General features: G+C 33.3%; 1 protein-coding gene across 1 annotated transcript; it reads left to right on the top strand.

The window, feature by feature from the left end:
- The first annotated feature begins 15325 nt into the window (after nt 1-15325).
- LOC120078248 (F-box protein CPR1-like) lies at nt 15326-19180 on the top strand. The gene is made up of 2 exons (XM_039032473.2): nt 15326-16654; nt 18948-19180. Exon 1 carries the CDS (start codon nt 15491-15493, stop codon nt 16619-16621), a length of 1131 nt encoding a protein of 376 aa, XP_038888401.2. The 5' UTR covers nt 15326-15490; the 3' UTR covers nt 16622-16654; nt 18948-19180.
- Nucleotides 19181-21725: the final 2545 nt, after the last annotated feature.

The raw sequence follows: 21725 nt of genomic DNA, 5'->3' as shown, positions 1-21725 counted from the left end.
GAAGTTGGGTCAAGAAGGAGACGTTGATGCATTATCGACAACAGATTGATTAACGACTAATTATTTCTTCTCTTTAATCTATTTCTTTATATCTTTGTACAACATGTTTATTGCTTGTATTCTGAACATGAGTGGCTGAACAATTGTGTAGTTCTAGAATTTGATTGATTTCGTTATTGTTTATGGATGGTTCTTGATAATTTTGATTAATTGAATGATTGGCTTTTTATCATGTTTGCACTTCTCAAATTGAATGCTCGATCACCATTTGATCGATTTAGGATTTTTTTTTTTTAATTTTTTTGAAAAATAGATCTTTATATTGGAATTAGCATGATAAACTAGTGTTGGAATATGCATGAGAATGATAGGAAAATGTTAGAGGCTAAAAATGAGGAAGTTTAATGCTATGTCTTTAGTTTCCATTGCATGAAAATAAAATTGGCTTTTAGACATTAGAAAGGGTTGAGCTTGTAAGAGGAAACCTGGATCATAGATCTTCTAGGCCTAATTTAATACATTGATTTAATTGAAAGAAAATATTTTGAGTCTATAATGATATTGAATGAGGTCAATACCCTAGAACATCGTCAAATGATTCCCTAGTTTCAACATTTATTTCTTTCTTTAATTTTATGTTTACAAAACCATCTTGTTTCAATTCCCTAAATAAAGTCAAGACGAATGCTTGATAGCTAGTCAAGTCTAATATCTAATTCCCTGAGGAAGATACCCAATTTATTGAAATTTTATTACTTTGACGTGTACACTTGCACATGCCAAGTTTTTGGCATCATTGTCGAAGAATTAGTTTTATTATATTTGACTTTAAGGCGATAAAGATTTATTTAAATTTATGGTGTATTTTAGTTTTATTTATTGATTTATTTTAGTTTTATTTTAGTTCTTTCTTGGCTGATTCATTGTGGTGTTTGCATGATTAAACATGTCTTATTATAATTTTGGATGGCCCTATGGGTTCTATCAACCTAATTTAGGTCCTCCACCACCACCACCAATGCCTTTCAACTCGTATCTTTATCCCATTAGCTATCCTTCCTATGATCATAGGAATTTTTATGCTTATCCAACTCCAATAGAAGAGAAACCTTCTCTGGACCAGTTAAAAGAGTTTATCTTAGAGTCCAAACTTAAGAGGTTTTATATGGCTGAGAGTGAGAGGTTGGATAGGATAGAAGCTCAAGTGGTTGAAAATGAGGCAGCCCTTAAATGTATAAGAGATCAACTTAGTCTGATAGTTGATGCACTTAGAGCCTTGCACGAGGAGAATTTTTCAAAAGCTATTGATGGGGTATATTATTTTAGATTCTGATGGTGAAAATGAGTTGAAAGCAAATGATTAGATTAGATGAGGAAGTTTAAGTGATCAAGGTTGATGTTGAAAAGTCTTGTGGAAGTTTAAGTGATCAAGGTTGATGTTGAAAAGTCTTGTTTTCTATCTCTTAAGAATCCTTCTATTCTTGATTTTTCTTTTTCTTATGAGTCTTGTCAACATGAGTCTGCTTTTAATTTTCAGTCTTTCAATATTCCAAAAATCAAAAGTACCAAAAACAATTTTGTGCTTTCAGGTACCTAGGAGAAAAGGGTGAATCTACAAGAATTTGTAGGTTATATTAATTCGAGCAAGAAAGGCCCTGAATAAAGGGAGAATTTTTACGTACCTTGACATACAATCTCCCATATCGTCTTGCTCGAGACGTTAAACTCAGCGCTTCTTGGGAAGCAACCTAAGTTTTATTTGTGTTTTTGTTATTTCAATATATTTATTTTTCTTTATGTTCGACTCTCATGGTGTTCGATCTTATATATTTGTTTTGAGTCTCTGTCTTACAAAAGCCCTCAAATAAAGCAATAGTTCGCAAACCTCACTTATGTGGATCACTTCACTAATCAGGCTAGTTTCGTTCGTTCTCTGTGCTTTATTTTATTTTATTGCTTTGAGGACAATTCATGTTTCTAAGTTTGGGTGGAGGAAGTATTATGTACTTCTGCTTGTGTTTTTATTTTTATCCTCCTATGCATGTTAGTTAGGAAGATATTGACCTTATACAAGTTAGTTAAATGAAAATTTTGAGTGGCTAAATTTTGGAGATTTTTTTTCGATTTAAATATGAAATAAGATTTGATGTGTGCTTTATTGTGAGAAATTCTATGAGTATACTGATGATTATGATTGCCTATGAATTATTCTAAGTTACATGTTAGATGATCTGTTGTGAAAATAAGGTAGCATAGCCTTAAGTTAAACTATATTTAAGTCTCTCTTTGATTCCCTTGCGTTTTTTAGCACGTAGCCATGTTTGTTTAAGTTTTTAATGGTGAAGCATGGGTTTACTTGAATTAATCGGGTTGTCACCTCGAAAGGTCTTGAAATGAATTAGAAAATTCTCTATGTGTTGCATAGTTTTGCTACTAGATTGAGTGGAAAAGAAAAGTATGTTGAGAAAGAAAAAAAATGAAGAAAAGTAAAAGAAAATAGTTTTTTAAGAAGGTTACTCCTCCTTCCTTTTTATACTAGCTTATGAAGTGAGTAAGCTTAAGCACCTCGATTTAGACATTGTTCGTAGTTGGATGTCATTCATGAAATCCATAAGGACAAGCCAAAATGAAGGTAGTGTGTCATGAGAAGTTCTTCTTTTGTCTAAAAAAAAGAGAGAGAGAATAAATGTCAATCTAGTGATCTTTTTGCTACATGAATATAAAGAAAATTATGATAAGTTTCACTAAACCAGAGTAGGGAAAAACTAAAAATGTTTATTTAAAATTATGACAAATTATTAGGACTTAATAAAAAGGCTTACACATACATGTGAGGGATGATTAGATTTGACCCTAAAATTTCTTTAACAAGAGATGTGTTGAACTGTTTCTACTTATGGATCTAACATGTATTCTAAGATGAAGAGGTTTGAGTTGTTTGCATGCTTGTTTTAAGTTTTCCTAATGTATTGTTCTTTCTTTGCTCAGGACTAGTAAATTTCTAAGTTCGGGGGTGGTGAAACATACCTAAAAAATGCATTCTCAGGCTTAGATTTTTGTTATTTTTATTGCATAAAAGAGTTTTGAATTGCTTTATTTATCAATTTTGTAGGAAACGAGTACTTGGAGTAGAATAAGCCAAATTCAAATAAAAGGACTAGAACATCCTTTAGAATGGTCAAAATTTGACCTACGGCAAAGGATAAGTCAAAAGGGGGCTAAAAAGTGTGGCGCAAGGGCAACACAGTGTATTTTCTCAAGAGGTTTTCGTGTCGATTTTCTATCGTCCGTCATCTCATTAAAAGCTTCAGACTGTCGTTCGTCATGAAAAGGCATTTAAGTTCTTTTTTGCATTAGTTCATGGGGAGTTCTACAAAGGCTGAGAGGCTACTGTTCAGAGAGATTTTCAGAGCCTAATCCTAGAGTTGATTGAAGTTGGGTAAAAAAGGAGACGTTGATACATCATTGGCAACAGATTGATCAACGCTAACGCTAATCTCTTTCTTTGTATCTCTATACAAGATGTTTAGGGCTTGTATTCTGAACATGAGCGGTTGAATAATTGTGTAGTTCTAGTGTTTGATTGGTTTCATTATTGTTTATGGATGGTTCTTGATAATTTTGATTAATTAAATGCATTGGCTTTTTATCATATTTGTACTTTCCCAATTGAATGCTTGATCACTATTTGATTGATTTAGGGTTTTTTAATCTACTTGAAAAATAGATTTTTAAATCGGAACTAGCATATGACAAACTAGCGTTGGAATATGCATGAGAATGAAAGGAAAACATTACAGGCTAAGAATGAAAAAACTTGTTGCTATATCTTTAGTTTCTATTGCATGAAAATAGAATTGTCTTTTAGACATTAGAAAGGGTTGAACTTGTAAGGAGAAACCTAGATCATAGATCTTTTAGGCCTAAGTTGATACTTTAATTTAATTGAAAGAAAATATTTTGAGTTTATAACAATAATGAATGAGATCAATACCCTAGGACATATTAGTCAAGTGATTCCCTAGTTTCAACATTTATTTGCTTTCTTTAATTATAAGTTTACAAAACCATATTGTTTCAATTCCCTAAATAAAGTTAAGATGATTGCTTGATAGCTAGTCAAATATAACGTCTAATTTTAATGAGGACGATACCTAATTTATTGGAGTTTTATTAATTTGATGCTTATACTTGTGCGTGTCAAGTTTTTGGCATCGTTGCCGGGGAATTAGTTTTATTTCATTTGACTAATATTAAGGCGATAAGATTGATTTTGTAACGACCCGACCCCCTAGGACTTAAGTTAGGCCGTTGCTAAATATGCATGCATGGAACTTAAAACGAAACTCTTTTATGGTGAAATAAATGCTAAATAAATAAGGTAAGTTCAAAAGTCCTTTATTAGATGCAAATATTAAAAACAACAATAGGGTACCCATAAATCATAAATGTTAATAAATATGTCTGAAAACAATCCTTAATAGTAGGTTTCAAATTGCAGAATAAAAAACTCATTTTATCAATTAGATGTGGTAACTACCAGCTACTTTCCTCTTCCTTCCTCAGCACCTGTAGTCACTGATTCAACTGTCCAGGACTCGAAGTTGGACTTAAAAGAATGTGTTTCATAGCCTTATATAACCCGAGTCACACGAGTTGTCTTTGGATTATTCTGGTTGGCAATAAATTCCTGAATATAAAGTATTGTTTGATAAATCCTTTTCATAACTTTAATTACTTGAAATTTTGGCACAGAAGGTTACCTCAGCTACTTGAATTGTTGTTTTTCACTCCTTACTTATGTCACTTTCCAACCCAAACAAATATTTCAGCACCACAGTCCAGAGATAACATTTATTATTTTTCAGTATGCTTAGGCTACCCACATCCAAATTGCTAGATTTCTCCCAACTACAGAAGCAAACTTCCAGTACACAGTAAAAACACATCCAAATGAGATACACCAAATCACAGTAAAAATTACCTTCTCAAGTGTCTCCTTAATTGCTTCACTCAGCTTCTCATTCCTACCTTTTTTAAGGTATTATCACAAAAGGTAGCAAGTAATTATGCACTAGAACTTCAAGTAATTCAATAAATGTATCATATACAACAAAACCATTAATCAAATCGAATTTCAAAGGCCATAAATACATAAAAAGGCCAAAATCTAGAAGCAGAGAGACATATTGGAGTGAAACCATAGCTGGTTTTCATTGAGACATTTACACAAACAGTTCAGAGGCGTAAACATAAGAACAAAAATTTCATGCCAAAACACATAAAGTAACAACATGCCTCCAACATTGAGACATTTTCTTTACAAGTTCACAAGGTTCTCAACCCCCTTCTCACAAAATCTCACCAATGCACAATTTCTACCATATAATCCTAAACCATATCTCATGTCAAAACACATAAAGTAACAACATGCCTCCAACATAATCATATGCACAACCAAACATTATCAACAAGTCAACAAAGTCATATGCACCATATCACTTAATAACTCATTCACACGTAAGCTATTACACTACTACATGACATCACAACATGCAATTATTTAGCCAAAACACATGATTCAAGATGATCAATATATAGCCATAAATAATATATAAATTACAATAGAAGCCCGAAACATGCTAGCACACAACAAATAGACTCCAGAAGTGGAAAATGGTGTTCGTTTCAATGGATTGGACTTGTCTACGATCTCCTCCTCTGAAACAGTCTTATTAAAGTTGCGTCAACTTTTCTTTTGGTTGTGCGTATTCTCTTTTCATAATGACAGTGATTTTGAACCATTCAATCCAAATCTGAATGGAAATTGGTTTTCTTTGTGGGGGGAAATTAATTTGAATCCAAATTTATTTTGTGGGAAATACTTTTTTGACTAGAGAGAGAAATAGAGAATGAGTTTACCCATGATAAATTCTCTGCTTAATTGATTGTAGTAGATTCTTTACTTAGGACACTCTTCACCTTTTTTTTCCCCTTTTTTCTCTTTTCCTTTTCTTATAACATCTTTTCAAAGGAGAAAAAAAATAGATATCTCGTCTCTATCAATTAGCTTTAAAAATTGGAAGGACAGCATTTATATCAACATATAATGAAGTGAGACACTCTTAAAGCTAACAAATATGATATCTATCCACGAAGTTTTAAAGAAAAATATCAAAATACCTAAATCACGTGAACGATTGACAACGTGAAGAACGATCGACGGATGGCATGAAGAACGATCGACGGACGACGTGAAGAACGATTGATGGACGACGAGGGAAGAAAGCTGATAACGAAGAGAAGGAGCGACGGCGATTTAGGGTTATATTATTTAGTGTCAGCGCGAAAGGTAAAGAAGAGAAAGAGTCGCGATTTAGGGTTATATTATTTAATAAAATAAGAAAAAAAAACATTACACCTTTAATGTTGGTTTTAAACTGACAATAAATCTCATCTTCAATGTCAGTTTAAAACCGACATTAAAGATCTATTTTTTTAAAAAAAAAAACCGATATTATCATCCGATTTCACTTTTTCCAACCGACATTAAAGCCCGAATTTCTTCTAGTGTATCTTCTGAGAATGAGGGATTATATATTCGTGTATGAAGATAAGGATTTGATCCTTACAGGATACATAAACTCTAACTTTCAGACTAATCGGGATTCTCGAAAATCCACATCAGGGCCAATGTTTACTTTGAATGGAGAAGCTATTGTATGTTGAAGCATCAAGCAAGGATGCATCGTAGACTCCACTATGGAAGCCGAATCTGTAGCTGTTTGTGAAGCTACTAAAGAGGTTGTTTGGCTTAAGAAGTTCCTTACTGATTTGGAAGTTATTCCAAATATGTCTTTACTCATCACACTTTATTCTGATAATAGTGGTGTTATGGCAAATTCTAAGGAACCTAGCAGTCACCGAAGAGGCAAGCACATAGAACGAAAATATCATTTGATTCGAAAGATTGTGCATCGAGGTGACGTGACTGTCACGAAGATTGCTTTGGAGCACAACGTTGATGATCCGTTTACATCGGCTCTCATGGCTAAAGTGTTCAAGGGTCATTTAGAAAGTATGGGTCTATAGGATATGCGACACATTGTCTAGGACAAGTGGGAGATGTTACTGGGGTATAGTGTATGCTCTAGTTTATTGTGATTTTGTACTTTATTTGTATTATACATTAGTCTCCTAAGCTTTAGGAAAAGTGGAAGATTGTTGGGATTGTGTCCTGAATCTCTTTGTAATCTCCTCGTTTGTAAACATTGTATAAACATATTGTTGTTAATAAAATAAGTGTTATTTTATCAGCATATACTCAATCCAATAAACTAAGATCCATGGTTATTTCATGTAATTTAAACAAGTATGTAGAGGCATACAAGTGGATCTTGTATAAATAATAACCTAAACGGTCTGTAGTAGATGGATAAGGCCAGGTATCTTATCCTAGTGTCACTACGGATACGACCCACTTTGTAGGTGTTACAAGTGTTGTAAAGTGCTATAAATTATCTGATCCTAATCATTCATGTGGAGACATGTGAGCTGGGGTATCCTATATAAAGAGTTTGTATAAAACCGAACCAAGAAATGGTTAGTCTCTTTATATAAAGTCGTTAATAATAGAGACTTACATTTCACTAGGATGACCATAGGTGACATGACCTGAATCCTGAATGAGTTGTGAACTCCTGCTCATGAAGGCGATCATTTGATTTATATGAGTGAGAGCAGCCAGATTGCCAACTCAACAAGCCTAGCATTTTGGGAATTCGTCTAACTAGGGAGCTAGGAACACAGCTACACAAGACGGAATTCACTCCTTCTTCAATGCAAGGGTAAGTAGATAAATTGCTTCTTTAAGGACTAATTTCGAGTCTTGAACATAGTGGTCGCACCCTCTCCTGGACCGAGAGGGATTTGGACATAGTGGGACTATCACTTGTTGTTCATTAGATGAATCAATGGTACTTAAGAAGTTAGATGTAACTATAGGGGCAAAATGGTATTTGGCCCAGTTATACATACAAACAATTTGTGAAGGTTCATCGCTCTGTTGATTGGTTATATCCAATGGATACAGAAATTTATCTGTAGTGCGAACAATACAGCTGTCGGTCTTTACTAGAGTGACCGACAATTAACGAATGTTAGGTAATTTAATTAAAGAGTTTAATTAATTATCCGAGTACTATTGGAGCTTCAATCTACAAGTTCATAAGGTATCCTCTGTAGTTCAACAGGGATTTAATTGAGAATTAATCTTGGATTAATTTGAAATGTTCAAATTAATTGAGTGAAATAATTATATATGATACAATTAATTTAATTGATTATATATGTGATATAATGTATTTGATACATTATATGAGAGGAATTTGAATATGATTCAAATACCAATTATACGAATGAGATTCATGTAATTAAATATAAATATGATTTATATTGAGAGGAATTAAATATTTGGATATGATCCTAATATCAATTATATGGATGAGATTCATATAAGTGAATTTAATATAAATGTGATTTATATTAAATGTCATGTATAGTTGAGAGAAATTAAAATCTATAGTTTATGTTGTATTTGATGCAATATAAACTATAGGCTATATGCTCTATTTGATATAACATATAGTGTATATATATAATAGAGTAGTTATTATTATTATTATTATTATTATTATTATTATTATTAATATTAATTTAATTGAAACTAATTAAAGAGAATGAACTATAACTCTCTTCCCTTATTCTCTCAATGTTTTTACGTGGGTGGTGATTAAGGTGGTTGGAGATTTTTCATCTTTTTCCTTAATTGGCTCTGTAAGAAAGAGTTCTCTCTGAAAGAAAAAGTTTACTGAGAAGAAAAATTCTTCTCTTCCCCCTTCTTCTTTCCATCCCTTTCCCTCTTCTAAGAATTTAAGCAAAGCCCACAACTCTTGTTTGAATCTTTTATCCCAAGAGGATACAAAGGGTTCTCGAGTGGTGGTGTCCGTTCTTGAAGAAGGAGATCCGCGTGGAGAAAGAGTTCAGTTCATAATCCGTTCGAGGGAGTTCTTGAAGAAAGGGTTCTTCAAAAGTAAGGGTTTCTGAAACCCTAAATGTTTTTTTAAAGCATGCTATTTAAGAAAATGCATATCTTGTTCTTGTTTTACTTTAAAACATATATTCAATGAAAAATGGAGTTTGGGTCGATCTTTGCTTCCACCCAAATGATCTTTTTCGAAAATTTCCTTCATTACTGTCCTTCAATTGTAAATTGTCGTTAGTGGAGTTTTTTGGGTTTCTCTCTCTCTCTGCTCTCGCTTATCCCTTCTTTAGTTGATCGTCCAACACCGCCTCACTTCTAGTCAAGAATTGCTTTGAATTCCAATAATGTTTAAAGAAAATTTGTATTATTTATATGACAAATATTAACCAGTAGGAGAACTCTAGTGAAAATTGTGGTTCACCTGACGCCTTTTGAGATGAAACATTAACTTAAACAGAATGGGTGGAAGTGAAGTGGTCCCTTTAGACTATCTCATCAACCTAACTAGATGATACATGGATGATGGGTTAGGTTCATCTTTTTAGGATTTATGCCCTAAAGGCTCGTAGTTAATTAGTTTTTGACATAATATTTGATAATTTTAAATATGCAATAATGAGTTATCCATTACAATAAAATTCAAGGTTATTTCATGAGATTTGAACAGTATGTGGTTGACATATAGGTGGACAATGTTCAAGTAATAACCTAAAGGGTCTATAGTATATGGATAAGGTTAGATGTCTTATCTTGGCAACAATTATGGATACAACCCACTTTGTAAGAGTTACAAACAATATGATCCAAATCGTTCGTGTGAAGACATGTGAGTGGGGATATCATATGCAATGAGTTTGTATAAAATCGGACCGTCGTTGACTGAAGAGATTAATGTCATAGGATAATCATATGTAACTCGATTTCAATCCTGAGTGAGTTATGAACTCCTACTTGTGAGGGCTTCTTTGATTTGTACGGTGAGAGTGGCCCGAGTCACCAACTCAATAAGTCTATCGTTTTGTGGACGAGACGAAGTGGAGAGTTGAGAATATAACTACACAAGATGGAATTCACTCCTTCTCGTCTTTAGGGTAAGTAGATGAGTATTTCCCTTAAGTGTTGATTTCAAGTCTTGAACAAGGGGACCTGCCCTTTTATTAGCCTGAGAGAAAATTGGTTTATGGTAGGACCATAAACAGATTACTCATTAGAGGGATCAGTGGTAGTTATAGGGGTAAAATGGTAATTTGGCCTACATGTAATTACGAACAATTTGTGAAGGATCGACTTGTAATGGTTAAATCCATGGAGGTAATTGTTGGGGTTGATGTCCTAAATCTTGTAGGGTCCTATAGTTTGTAAACATTATATGAACACACTCTTTATGTGATTAATAATATATGATATTTTTATTTACTTTGTCTATAAAATATGTGATATTTTAGTTGCATTAACCACAAACCAATAAACTAACATCCAAGGTTATCTTTGTAATTTAAACATGTATGTGGAAACATACATGTGGATCATGTTTAAGTGATAACCTAAATGGCCTGTAGTAGATAGATAAGGTTGGATACCTTATCCTGATGACACTACGAGTATGACTCACTTTTGTAGGTGTTGCAATTGTTGTAAAGTGCTACGAATGATCTGATCCTGATCATTCATGTATTAGACACATGAACGGGGATATTCTATACAAAGAATTTTGTATAGGACCGGACCACGAAATGTTTAGTCTCATTATATAACACCGTTCATAATAGAGACTTACATTTCACCAAGATGACCATAGGTGACATGACCTGAATCCTTAGTGAGTTGTGAACTCCTACCTATGAGGGCGGTCCTTTGATTTGTATGGGTGAAAGTGGCCAAATCGCCGACTCAACAAGCCTACCATTTTGGGGATTCGTCTGATTGGGGAGTTGGGAACACAACTACACAAGATGGAATTCACTCCTTCCCTAAAGCAAGGGTAAATAGATAAATTGTTCCCTTAAGGGCTGATTCCGGATCTTGAACAATGTGACGCCACACCCTCTCCTAGCCTAAGAGGGGTTTAGTCATCGTGGGACTATGATCTATTGTTCATTAGAGGGATCAGTGGTACTTAAGGAGTTAGATGTAACTATAGAGACAAAACGGTAAATTGGCCCAACTATACGTATGAGCAATTTGTGAATGGTCATCATACTGTTGATTGGTTATATCCAATGGACATATAAATATATCTGTAGTGCGAAGAGTGCAGCTGTCGGTCTTTAATGGAGTGCCCGACAATTAATGGATGGTGAATAATATAATTAAAGAGTTTAATTAATTATTCATGTACCATTGGAGCTTCAAGCTACAGGTCCATAAGGTCCCCTTAGTAACTCAAAAGGATTTAGTTAAGAATCAGTTTTTGGATTAATTTGAATTGTTCAAATTAATAGAGGAATTTATTATATATGATATAATTAAATTATTTCAATTATATGTGATATAATTGTCATAATGTATTTGATACATTATAGTTTAATGGGAGGAAATAAATATTTGAATGAAATTCAAATATATTTTCTATGAATGTGATTCATAGTTGTTAAATTTAATATAAATGAGATTTATATTAAATGTCATTTAAAAGAGAAAAGAAACTATAGTTTATATTGTATGTGATACAATATTAAAACTATAGGTTGTATTTTATATTTGATATAACATATAGTTTAATTAAATATAATATGATAAGTTAGTTATTATATTTATTTATATTATTTTATTATTATTATTTGAATAATATTCCTCATCTTTTCTCTTCAACCACTTTAGTGGGTGGTTATGGTTTTTTACGACAAAAAGGAGAATAAAAGAAAAACAGTTTTCCTTCTTCTATGTTGCAATTTATTGAACAATTGAGAAAAGTTTTACAGAAGTGTTTTGTGTTCTTGTGTTCTTGAGAGACTTTCTCAATCTTCTTCCTCCTCCACCCAAACTTTTCCTCAAACCAAAATAGTTAGAGCCCACCACTCTTAGGTTCTCACCCTGAGAATACCAAGGACTCCTTTGTGGTTGTGTCCGGGATTTGGTTCAAGAAATTCTTGAAAAAGGTCTTCAAGAAGTTGTTGATTCTGTTCGAGGGTGGATTCATGAAGAAAAAGGTTCTTCGAAGGTAATGTATCTTGAACCATTTTCTTGTAAAAGCATGCTGTAATTCAATTTTAAATGCATTCTGTTGTATGTTTACTATAAACTTTATATTCGATAATTAATGGAATTTGGACGATCTGCTTCCGCTCAAGGTTCTCTTCACATAAGTTCCTTCAGCAATATGTTCTATAGGGCTAAGAGTGCAGTTACGGGTCTTTAGTGGAGTGACCCATAGTTAATGAATGTTGGTTAATTTAGTTAAAGAGTTTAATTAATTAACATCTAATTATTAAAGCTTATAATCTATAGGTCCACTAGGTCCCCTACTAGCTCACAACGAGTAAACTAGAACCAATGGTTTTGAAATAATTTGAATTTTTCATATTAATTAAGGGAGTAATATTAATTGTATATGATATAATTAATATAATATATAGATATATTATAATATAAAGTTTATTTTGTATGAGATTTAAAACTAACTATATAATAAAAGGAGATTATTGTATTTGAATAAGATTCATATAATAATGAATATGGATAAGATTCATACTAAAATAATATGAATTAGATTCATAATTAAAACTATAGGTTAAAACTTAGTTTGAATGAGATTCATATTAAAACTATAGGTTACAAAGAGATGTGCATTCGAATATGATTCAAATGTATATTTAATTAAATATAAGATATTTAATTAAAAATCAATTATTAATTAATTTGGTTAATTATTTATTATTTAAATTAAATTAATTTCATTTAATTTAAATTAAAAAAAAAGTAGTGGCGATTTTTTAACCCTCACTTCACGTTATCACAGGGGAGGTTCACTATGAAAAGAGGCGCCACCTTGTAGAGGATTGGCACTCTCTCCCTCCCTTCTCATGATCTCTTTTAAAAAAATACTTTGCAAGATTGATCTCCATACAACAATTTTCTTTCCTTTTTAAAAAGGAGATTCCCACAAACCAATTTCTTGCTAGAGAATAGTAGGAAAGACATTTTGGAGGCGTCCCTATACTTGGAAAATCGATTGCAAAGAAAAATGAGACCTGGAGAAGATTTGAAGAATTTTCTTCAAAGGTAATGTTTTCTTCTTCCCCTATACGTGAGAAATCAGTTTCACATGTTAAACTATAGTAAAGTTAAACGATCCGAGATCGAGTATTGTCATTGGAAATCAAATTATCAATTCATGTAGCTATCATAAAGATTGTTCCAATTTTATTTAGGGGACCAAACTTGATAAAAATCCTAAACCTAAGAAAGCAATTAAAATGGACAACTGAGGAGAAATTCATACAAAAAGTCATCTTAGGTCTTCAATTTTGTCGATGGACCTAATAAACTCACTAGATTAACCCTTAGATTCAATTGCCTAGATTTAGAAGTCTGATGGACATGTATCCTCTCTTGAGCTCAAACATTTCTCACACATAGATATTAACTCGAGCTCCTGAAATTAAATAACTAAGCATGATATTACACGTCTTCATTATTAATCTATACGATTCTCCTTCACTCTTGTGCAAAATCGAAAAGTAGTTTATTATTTATAATATATTCACAACGGTGAGAAATATTGACATAAGTGACATTTTGTTGTTCATTCTTTTGTGTATCATTGATTTTTTTTTTAATCGAAATATCAATTCATCCCTATGTCGATGTCAAACTTATGAAGATGTAGAAATATCAATAAAAATGTAATTCCATACTTATAAGGTTTTTTTCTCTTTTTAAGACCATGCTTATAAGTTAACCTCCTAGTTTGTTGGAATTTTTTGTATGGATGACCTATTCTCGAACACATTTATGTTTCAAGACCCCAAAACTTATGATATATAACCTTCTGCCTACGTCATAGGGCACTTTTGGACTTAATACTCATATTGCATTTGGGATACACTGTCCAACCCGATGATTTTTCCAATGCCCTAACCCGATTTTAGAATAAAAACACGTTGACTATTTAAACGCTTTTTTCATTCAACATCTTATCGTGGTAGGGAACCCAAACCCAACCTGATGTTTTCTCCAAAGCCCTAACCTAGTGTTTTCTCCAAAGCCCTAACCCGATTTTAAAATACAAACACAATGAGTAAATTAAAAGTTCCAAATTGGTTCTAATTCATATCATGACAGTAATGAACGTTCCAGCCCGACGGTGGCTTCCCAAGGGCACTTTTTTACACTTTTTTATCTCATCATTGTCTCGGGTTAGGGATGCCAAGCCCGACCCGAGGATTTTACAAACCATTGGATCGATTGTAGGAATACAAATGTGATGAATAAATTAAAAGCATTCAAAATTCAATCTTATATACCTTAGTGTGAGTGCACTTCCAAAGTAAAAATTTTAGGAATACAAACGTGATGAATAAATTACAGTGCACATATAAAAAGTTTGACTACATGGAGATTCCATGATCACATCACATATAAAAAGGTCGAGGAACATTAACCCCTACACACTTATAATCAATCTTATAGCGTGGAATCCCTCATTCTAGCATGTGTAGAACCAATCTTCCCAATTGGACATTCTTTGGAGTGGAGGAAACCACCAGGATACATGAAATGTCTTATCCTACCACAAAAAATAGCAACCACTGATGTATTCCTAAAATCGAGCCAGTGTTTTGTAAAATTCGTTGAGCTGAGTTTGGCTTCCCTGAATTGAGACAATGATGAGAGGAAAAAAGTGTGAAAAAAGTGTCATGGCATCGGGTCAGGGTTAAACCCCCGTCCATTTGGAAGGTTCATCATTGTCGCGCTATAAACTAGAAGCAATTTGGAACTTTTTAATTTACTCATCGTGTTTGTATTCTAAAACCGGATTAAGGCTTTGGAGAAAACACCGGGCTGAGTTTAGGTTCCCTACCACATTCCGACGTTCTAATGGAAAAAACGTTTAAATAGCCATCGTGTTTTTATTCTAAAATCGGGTTAGAGCTTTGGAAAAACCAACATATATCCTAATCGCTTTATGAGTTTTAAATCTGAAGTGCCCTGTGACGTAAGTAGAAGGTTATATATCATAAGTCTTGAGGGTGGGTCACAAGATATGAATGTGCCCAACAATAGGTCATCCGTAATTTTATTATTATTTTTTGAAAAAAAAGAAACGCTCTAGTTTGTTTTTTATTTTGATGATCCATCGACGGTCCAAAGCTCTCCTGCTCTGTTTTGCCGCTTCTTCTTCCCTCCCATCATTAGCGTCTTTGTTCACTTTCTTCAAAAAAAATCCCCCCGAATTCGCCTTCGGCAATTTACAGGTCTCACCCAATTCTTCGATGGTTCCTAGCTATGTTAGGTTATGTTCCACAGGAAGTCTTATTTAACATCTTTCTTAATCTTCCTACAAAAACCCTTGTTCTCTGTTCATGCGTCTCAAAATCATGGCGCTCTGTCATCGCCAATCCAAGTTTCATCAGCACCCACCTCAACCAATCTTTAACCTGCAACAGGAAACTTCTGATTCTCAAGCGCTATTATGGTAACAGAAGCAAGCAAGAAGTCCGGTTTTCGCTTCATCTCGATACAGAGACATTGGATCTATACCAGGAATTGAAATTCCCATTCGTCAATCAGAATGGGGATTCTAAGATCGTGGGAATTTGCAATGGATTGGTTTGTTTCTTAGGTCTCGATCTTCTTTTGTGGAACCCATCAATTCAAAGAGCTGTAGCTGTTCCTAGAACTAGCGAAATTGTCACTATCTATGGTGTTCCAGATTACTATGCACTTGGATTTGGCTTCGATTCTTGTACCAACGACTACAAGGTGGTTAGATTGTTATATTTTGAAGATAAGACTCCTTTTAATTATAAAAGATCTCCTAAAGTTGAGGTATATGAGGTTAGAACAGGTTCATGGAGAGCAATTAAGATCAAAGCTCCTCGCTGTGAAATAGTCAAATCAGGATGGACACAAGCTTTTGTCAATGGAGCTATCCATTGGGTTGCTTACAGGGAAATTGGCAGGGGTTATAGGTGTTTCGTTTTGAGATTTGATATAGTTGAGGAGTGTTTCAGTTCTATAGCTTTGCCAGAGCGTTTGGTTAATTACTCACCATATGACTTGAAAGTTGCTGTGCTAGGAGGAGCACTTTCCATCATGCTGTGTGGCTGGTATTGTTTTGAAACTTATATGTCTTCTGTGTGGGTGCTGCAAAATTATGACATCCCTGAGTCTTGGACTAAATTAGTCAGCTTTGATCGATCTCAGGAGTTGGGAATGGTGTTAGGAATTAGGGAAAATGGAGAGATGCTTATGGAATCTAAAAGGGGGGAGGTAGTTTTGTACAAGCCAGAAATCCAGCTTATGAAAGGTCTTGGAATTTATGGTGCTGAAGATACTTTCTATTTAAATACTTATGTTGAGAGCTTGGCTTTACTGAATGAAGGGAAAGGAATCTCGAAGAAAGTGGCAGATTAAGTCCTCAATGAGCTGGTGCAAGCTGATTGAATGGTAATGATTCATTTCTTAAAGAATATTGGGTCTCACCATTTTGGCATGTATATATGTTAATATTAATAGGTTCAGTATATTGTGAACTTGCCTCCTGTTTAATTTGAAATATGTTGATGGTTCTTTGTTTTGGTCATTGTTTTTGGATAAACTTACATGAGAATTACATGAATAGTCTGAATCTTTGATGCAACGATAAAGTTGAGTAACATCACCGTTTCCATGCTATTAAAGTACTGTTATTGTGAGGACTCTGCATCAGTTATAGTAGGAGCAGATAGCGGGAATTTAGAAAGTGAAAGAGTAGATAAACATAAAATAACAAGTATATTTGATCCTTGAGATGGATAGGGTATTTTGAGGTTGGTTATATTTAATCAAGTGTAATGTTTGAAGGCTTCTTGACTTGCCTTTTTAATGAACATGGCACTCTTGTCTATCTTTCTTTATCACTCTGCCTGTCCACCTTGATCTTTTATAGCAATAAAAATTTCTCGTGATTCTAAGTTGTGACATTTGTTTGGATTCTTGAAACTTCCTTGTGTAGCATATGCATTTGATACTCGAACTTCGCTCTGCATTATTGTAAAGACTGCAGTTGTAGTTCTTAACATTATATAAATACAATTGCCTTACGTCGACATGCTGAGAATTGTTATTTGGAAGCTGATATTTGATGCTTCATATTTTTTTTGTCTAGACTTCCCAGTGGTTAGGCTTAACGCATATTACTTGTTTATAGCTTATTTCCTAGTTGAGAGTTGCTTTGGTGATGAATTGAACTGCTCCTACGTATGTTTTACCTTTAAGAACTTAAGAAACTTCTTATCAAATAATTTTTTGAGTGAGTGAGTGGAAAAGAAAAATGTGATTACACAATAAACCTTCAGTTGGCTATAGTTGAAAAAGCAAGCTAGAAATGAAGATGTTTTTGAGGTCATGAGTTTAAATCATGGGTGTCACCCACCTAAAATATTAAATGTGAGTTTTTCAACGGCAAAAGTTATAGGTAAGATAATTGTTACATTTAATTTAATCGAGGTGTTTATAAGCTTGTTCAAAAAGATACACAACATAGGAAACATGATTTTTTTTTTTTTTTTTTTCTTTAACTGAACTCTAGATTCCTTATGGTAGATTTTGGCAGCCTGGAGACATAATATGATCAAATAACTAGTGTGACAATACTGATACAAAGTGGAGTTTTAGGATAAAATTAAGAAGAAAGAGAAAGAAGGAAGGAAGGAATCCAAGGATATTCCAGCTCTTTCTCCTTCCTCTTGAACTTTGGACTCTTAACACTGCAACTTCTGGCTTTCTTTGCTTCCTAAAGAGTTATGGAAGGTGGTTCACACAGATTTGTGACTAGAAAAAAAGAAATAAAAATCAGAATTAATAGTGCTTCAATCAATTGAAGCCCTTGATTTTTGGGAGAAAGGCATCCAAGGTGGAACTTTGTAATCTTCTTTTTGCTTCCTAAAGAGCTAAGGTCGTCTCCTAAAGAGCCATATTGGTTCCCTCAGCCACACAAGGCAGAAAAGAGAGTAACTAGTCAACGAAATGTTAGCCACATGGATCTTTCAACGTAGTGTTAGTAATCCCCTATTATGCTTGTGAAGGGGAAAGGCGAGAGCTAGTGGTTTTGTCTTGATTATAGAGTGTTGATTCGTGCCACCATCCCGGATAAGTTTCCCATTAGTGTCAGGCTATATTGATACCCACGCGCACTCAAGGCAGAAAAGAGAGCGACTGGTTAATGAAATGTTAGCCACATGGATCACTCGACATAGTATTAGTTGTTTTTCAAGCCCTATGATTCTTGTGAAGAAGAAAGACAAGAGCTAGTGGTTGGCTTAATTATAGAGTGTCGAATCGTCCCACCATCCCGAATAAGTTTCCCATACCTCAAGTTCCCAGTAGAAACTTTCAGAAAATTAGAACTAGCTTGTAGGCTTACTCATGGAAAGAAATCTTGCACTTCGCACCAAATTGAAATAGATCTTCCATACTGAAAAGAGAATGAAACAAGGAGAACGAACTATGCTTAGGAAACCCAAAGAAGCTGTTCTTGGCCCCACCATAGTTTAGGAAACGGGATTGACTGAAGGAGGAGGAGGCTCCAAAAAAAAAGGGAAAAAAGAAGAAAGCTCAATAGTAGAGTAGTTCTTGTGTGGAGAGATTACCAGCCCTCTCGATTTGGCTGAGTTGCTTTGTAATTCTTGCAAGTGTAAACGTTGTTCTATTTAATACTAATCTAAAGTAGGGTAGAATCCTTACATTTTGGTTCTTTTAGGAGAGCTTGGATCAAGGGATATATGGAAGAAATCAAAGGAGAACAAGGTACGGTAAGTTCAATAGTTGCCAATTGTGAATTTCTGAATGTTCTTTAATTACTTAATACGTGAAATTTTTATTAAACAAAAAGTTCCTTAATCTTGATTAAAATTTGTGTCATATTCCAGTTCAAGTTTCTATATGTAACAGTTTCTGTTACGTTCAGTGAGCAACCCGATTTTCCATCTAAAACTGTTCTTTATCTGCCTTTTATTTTCTATTTTTGAAAATTATGCTTCTTTTCCTCCGATTTGAAATTATGATTTTCACTTTTCTTAAAGAAACACTTGAATTTCTGGTCAGATTCTAAAAACAAGTAGTTTTTGAAAGCTATACAAAACTTGACTTGGTTCTTAAAAGTATTCATAGAAATTAGTTAACAAAATATAGAAATTTCTGAATGAAAGTAGTGTTTATAAACTTACATTTTAAAAACCAAGAACAAAAAACTAAGGCTCTGTTTGGTAATTATATTGTGTTTTGGTTTTGGTTTTTGAAAATTAAACCTATTTTCTTTTTGAAAATATAATAGTTGAATTTTTAGTTAAATTTCAAGAAAAAAAGTTTTTGAAGGCTACATTTTTTTAGTTTCAAAACTTGGTTTAGTTTTTTAAATTATTGGTAAAACATAAATAGCAAACAAAGAAATTTGGATGTGGAAGTAATGTCTATAAGTTTAATTTTTTACAAACAAAAACTAAAAATCAAATGATTACCAAACAGGAACTAAATGATAATTAAGTGGTTATAAAAAAGTTTCAATTCTTTTTTATTCGAAGATGTGTGTTCCTTGAAGTGGAGGTTTGAGTGAATTTAGAAACAGGAATCATTTTATTTGAATTGGGATTTCCAAATGAATTTCAAAGGAGGGATACATTCTACCTGAAGAAAGCGTTTAAACATATTTTTGTTAATTTATATTATTTTTGGATAGTTCGATCAAAAAGTTTTCGGAGGCTAAGATTGAATAGAGTATGCTTCTTTTATTCAACACTCTTGTTTCTGAGCCTAATTGCACGTGCTATTGAGATAATTAATTAAAAGATTCATTTTCGTAGTTCAATGATTTTTGTCCTACTTTTAAAAAACTTAAGAATCTTAACCTTTTGTGCTTACATTATCAACACCTCCTCCTCATCCTCCTGCACCCTCGTTCTCATTCTTTTCCTCTTGTTCGCAACACAAATTCAATAGAAGGTGACAATGAGAGAGAGGAGGGTGATCTGTGAGAGATCGAGTCCTTTCCATATGCGTAAAGTTCGTTTTGGTAGTTTTATTCGAATTTGATCTCAGAAAGGTTTAAAAAAAAACATTGTTTTCAAAAAGTAAGGTAATTCTCATTTTTTTCCAAATTTTGGGTCATTTGTACAAAAACTCCCGTTGTATTTCTAGGTTTATACAAATATGTCATGTTTAAGAAACTTGTTTTGTTGTACTTTTGTTATGGCAATTGTCATCGAGAAAGTAAAAGAAAGAAGAACAACTCAGAACTATGTTCAAGAATAATGAGTTTTTTAAAATAATGACAAAAATAGGGTACTAAGAAAAAATTTTATAAAAATAAAGTTGTTAGAAGAAATAAATTTTAGAAATAAGGTTTAATTTCAAACTATTGGCAATAATAAGATAGTGGTGGTATTAAAGGAAAATGTATATCGGGTACATAGTTTTCATTAATCCAATCACCAGCTACTATGGCTGCTAGTAAGGATGGCAAAATTCTACGGAGTTGGGTCTCTGCGGATCCCTGACCCGATCAGGATAGGGAACCTTGGTTTGACTGGGTGATGGGGACAAATTGGGGACTTAAATTGGCCCCTAGTCAGAGACAGGGCGAGGATGGGTAGGGATCTCCACCCGTCCCCGACTCTAAACCCAACCCTTGCTCCTGCCTCAATTTTTTTAATTATATATATATATATACAAAAACTACTAAAACAGTAGTTGGTTAACTTTTTTTTTTCCTAATTCTAAAATTCTAATATAATAAATTTAATTTTTTTAATTTAATTTATAATAAAAAAAACAATAAAATATTTTGTAATTATACATTCAAACAAATATATAATAATAATTCTACTTTCTTACCCAAAATATTTACAATTTAAATATAAATACTAATCTTAATTACCTTTAAATAATAAAAATAATAATATAATAAACGGACATTTTTTCATGTGGAGACCCAAATCCCTGAACCCGACCTCTCAAAATGGAGAATAGGGCAGGGACGGGGATTAAAAATCATCATGGGATAGGGATGGGTCCCCGTCCCGTTGCCATCCCTAGTTGCTAGTTGGCTGCCATGTCACAGGATTCGCGGACTAGGTCCACGACTAAAGTCCAAAATCGTGGACCCCGTCCACAAGTTAAGATTTTTTTTAATTAAAAATTTTCTTTCTTATTTTTTTTTTCTTGTTCTTATTCTTCATGAATTTCATTGATTAGATTTAATGTTTCTCAAGATGAAATGTAACTTACTTTTTTTGTTGTTATGTTTATGAAAATTGTAGAACATACAATTTGACAGATAATATAGAAATGACTAATAAAAAAAATTATTTAAATAAAAATTCATATGAAGCTAAAAGTCTAAATTACCAGTTACTCATGTATCACACGGTGATCATCTTTACGAACATTGCCCACAACAAGGTACAGATACTGCAAAATATTGCTAATGATGAATTAAATTATTAATATCTTGTTGGGTGACAGCATTAAAAAAAAAAAAAAA

The sequence above is a fragment of the Benincasa hispida genome, chromosome 5 (genome assembly GCF_027475165.1).
Source record: "Benincasa hispida cultivar pf3 chromosome 5, pf3_genome.v1.1, whole genome shotgun sequence".
In the NCBI taxonomy this organism is placed as follows: Eukaryota; Viridiplantae; Streptophyta; class Magnoliopsida; order Cucurbitales; family Cucurbitaceae; genus Benincasa; species Benincasa hispida.
The sequence above is the reverse complement of the archived record's forward strand: the minus strand, read 5'-3'. Positions and strand labels throughout refer to the sequence as shown.

What these genes read in the sequence shown, in the direction of transcription:
- LOC120078248 (XM_039032473.2), top strand. Translation starts at nt 15,491, where the DNA reads ATGTTAGGTTATGTTCCACAGGAAGTCTTATTTAACATCTTTCTTAAT.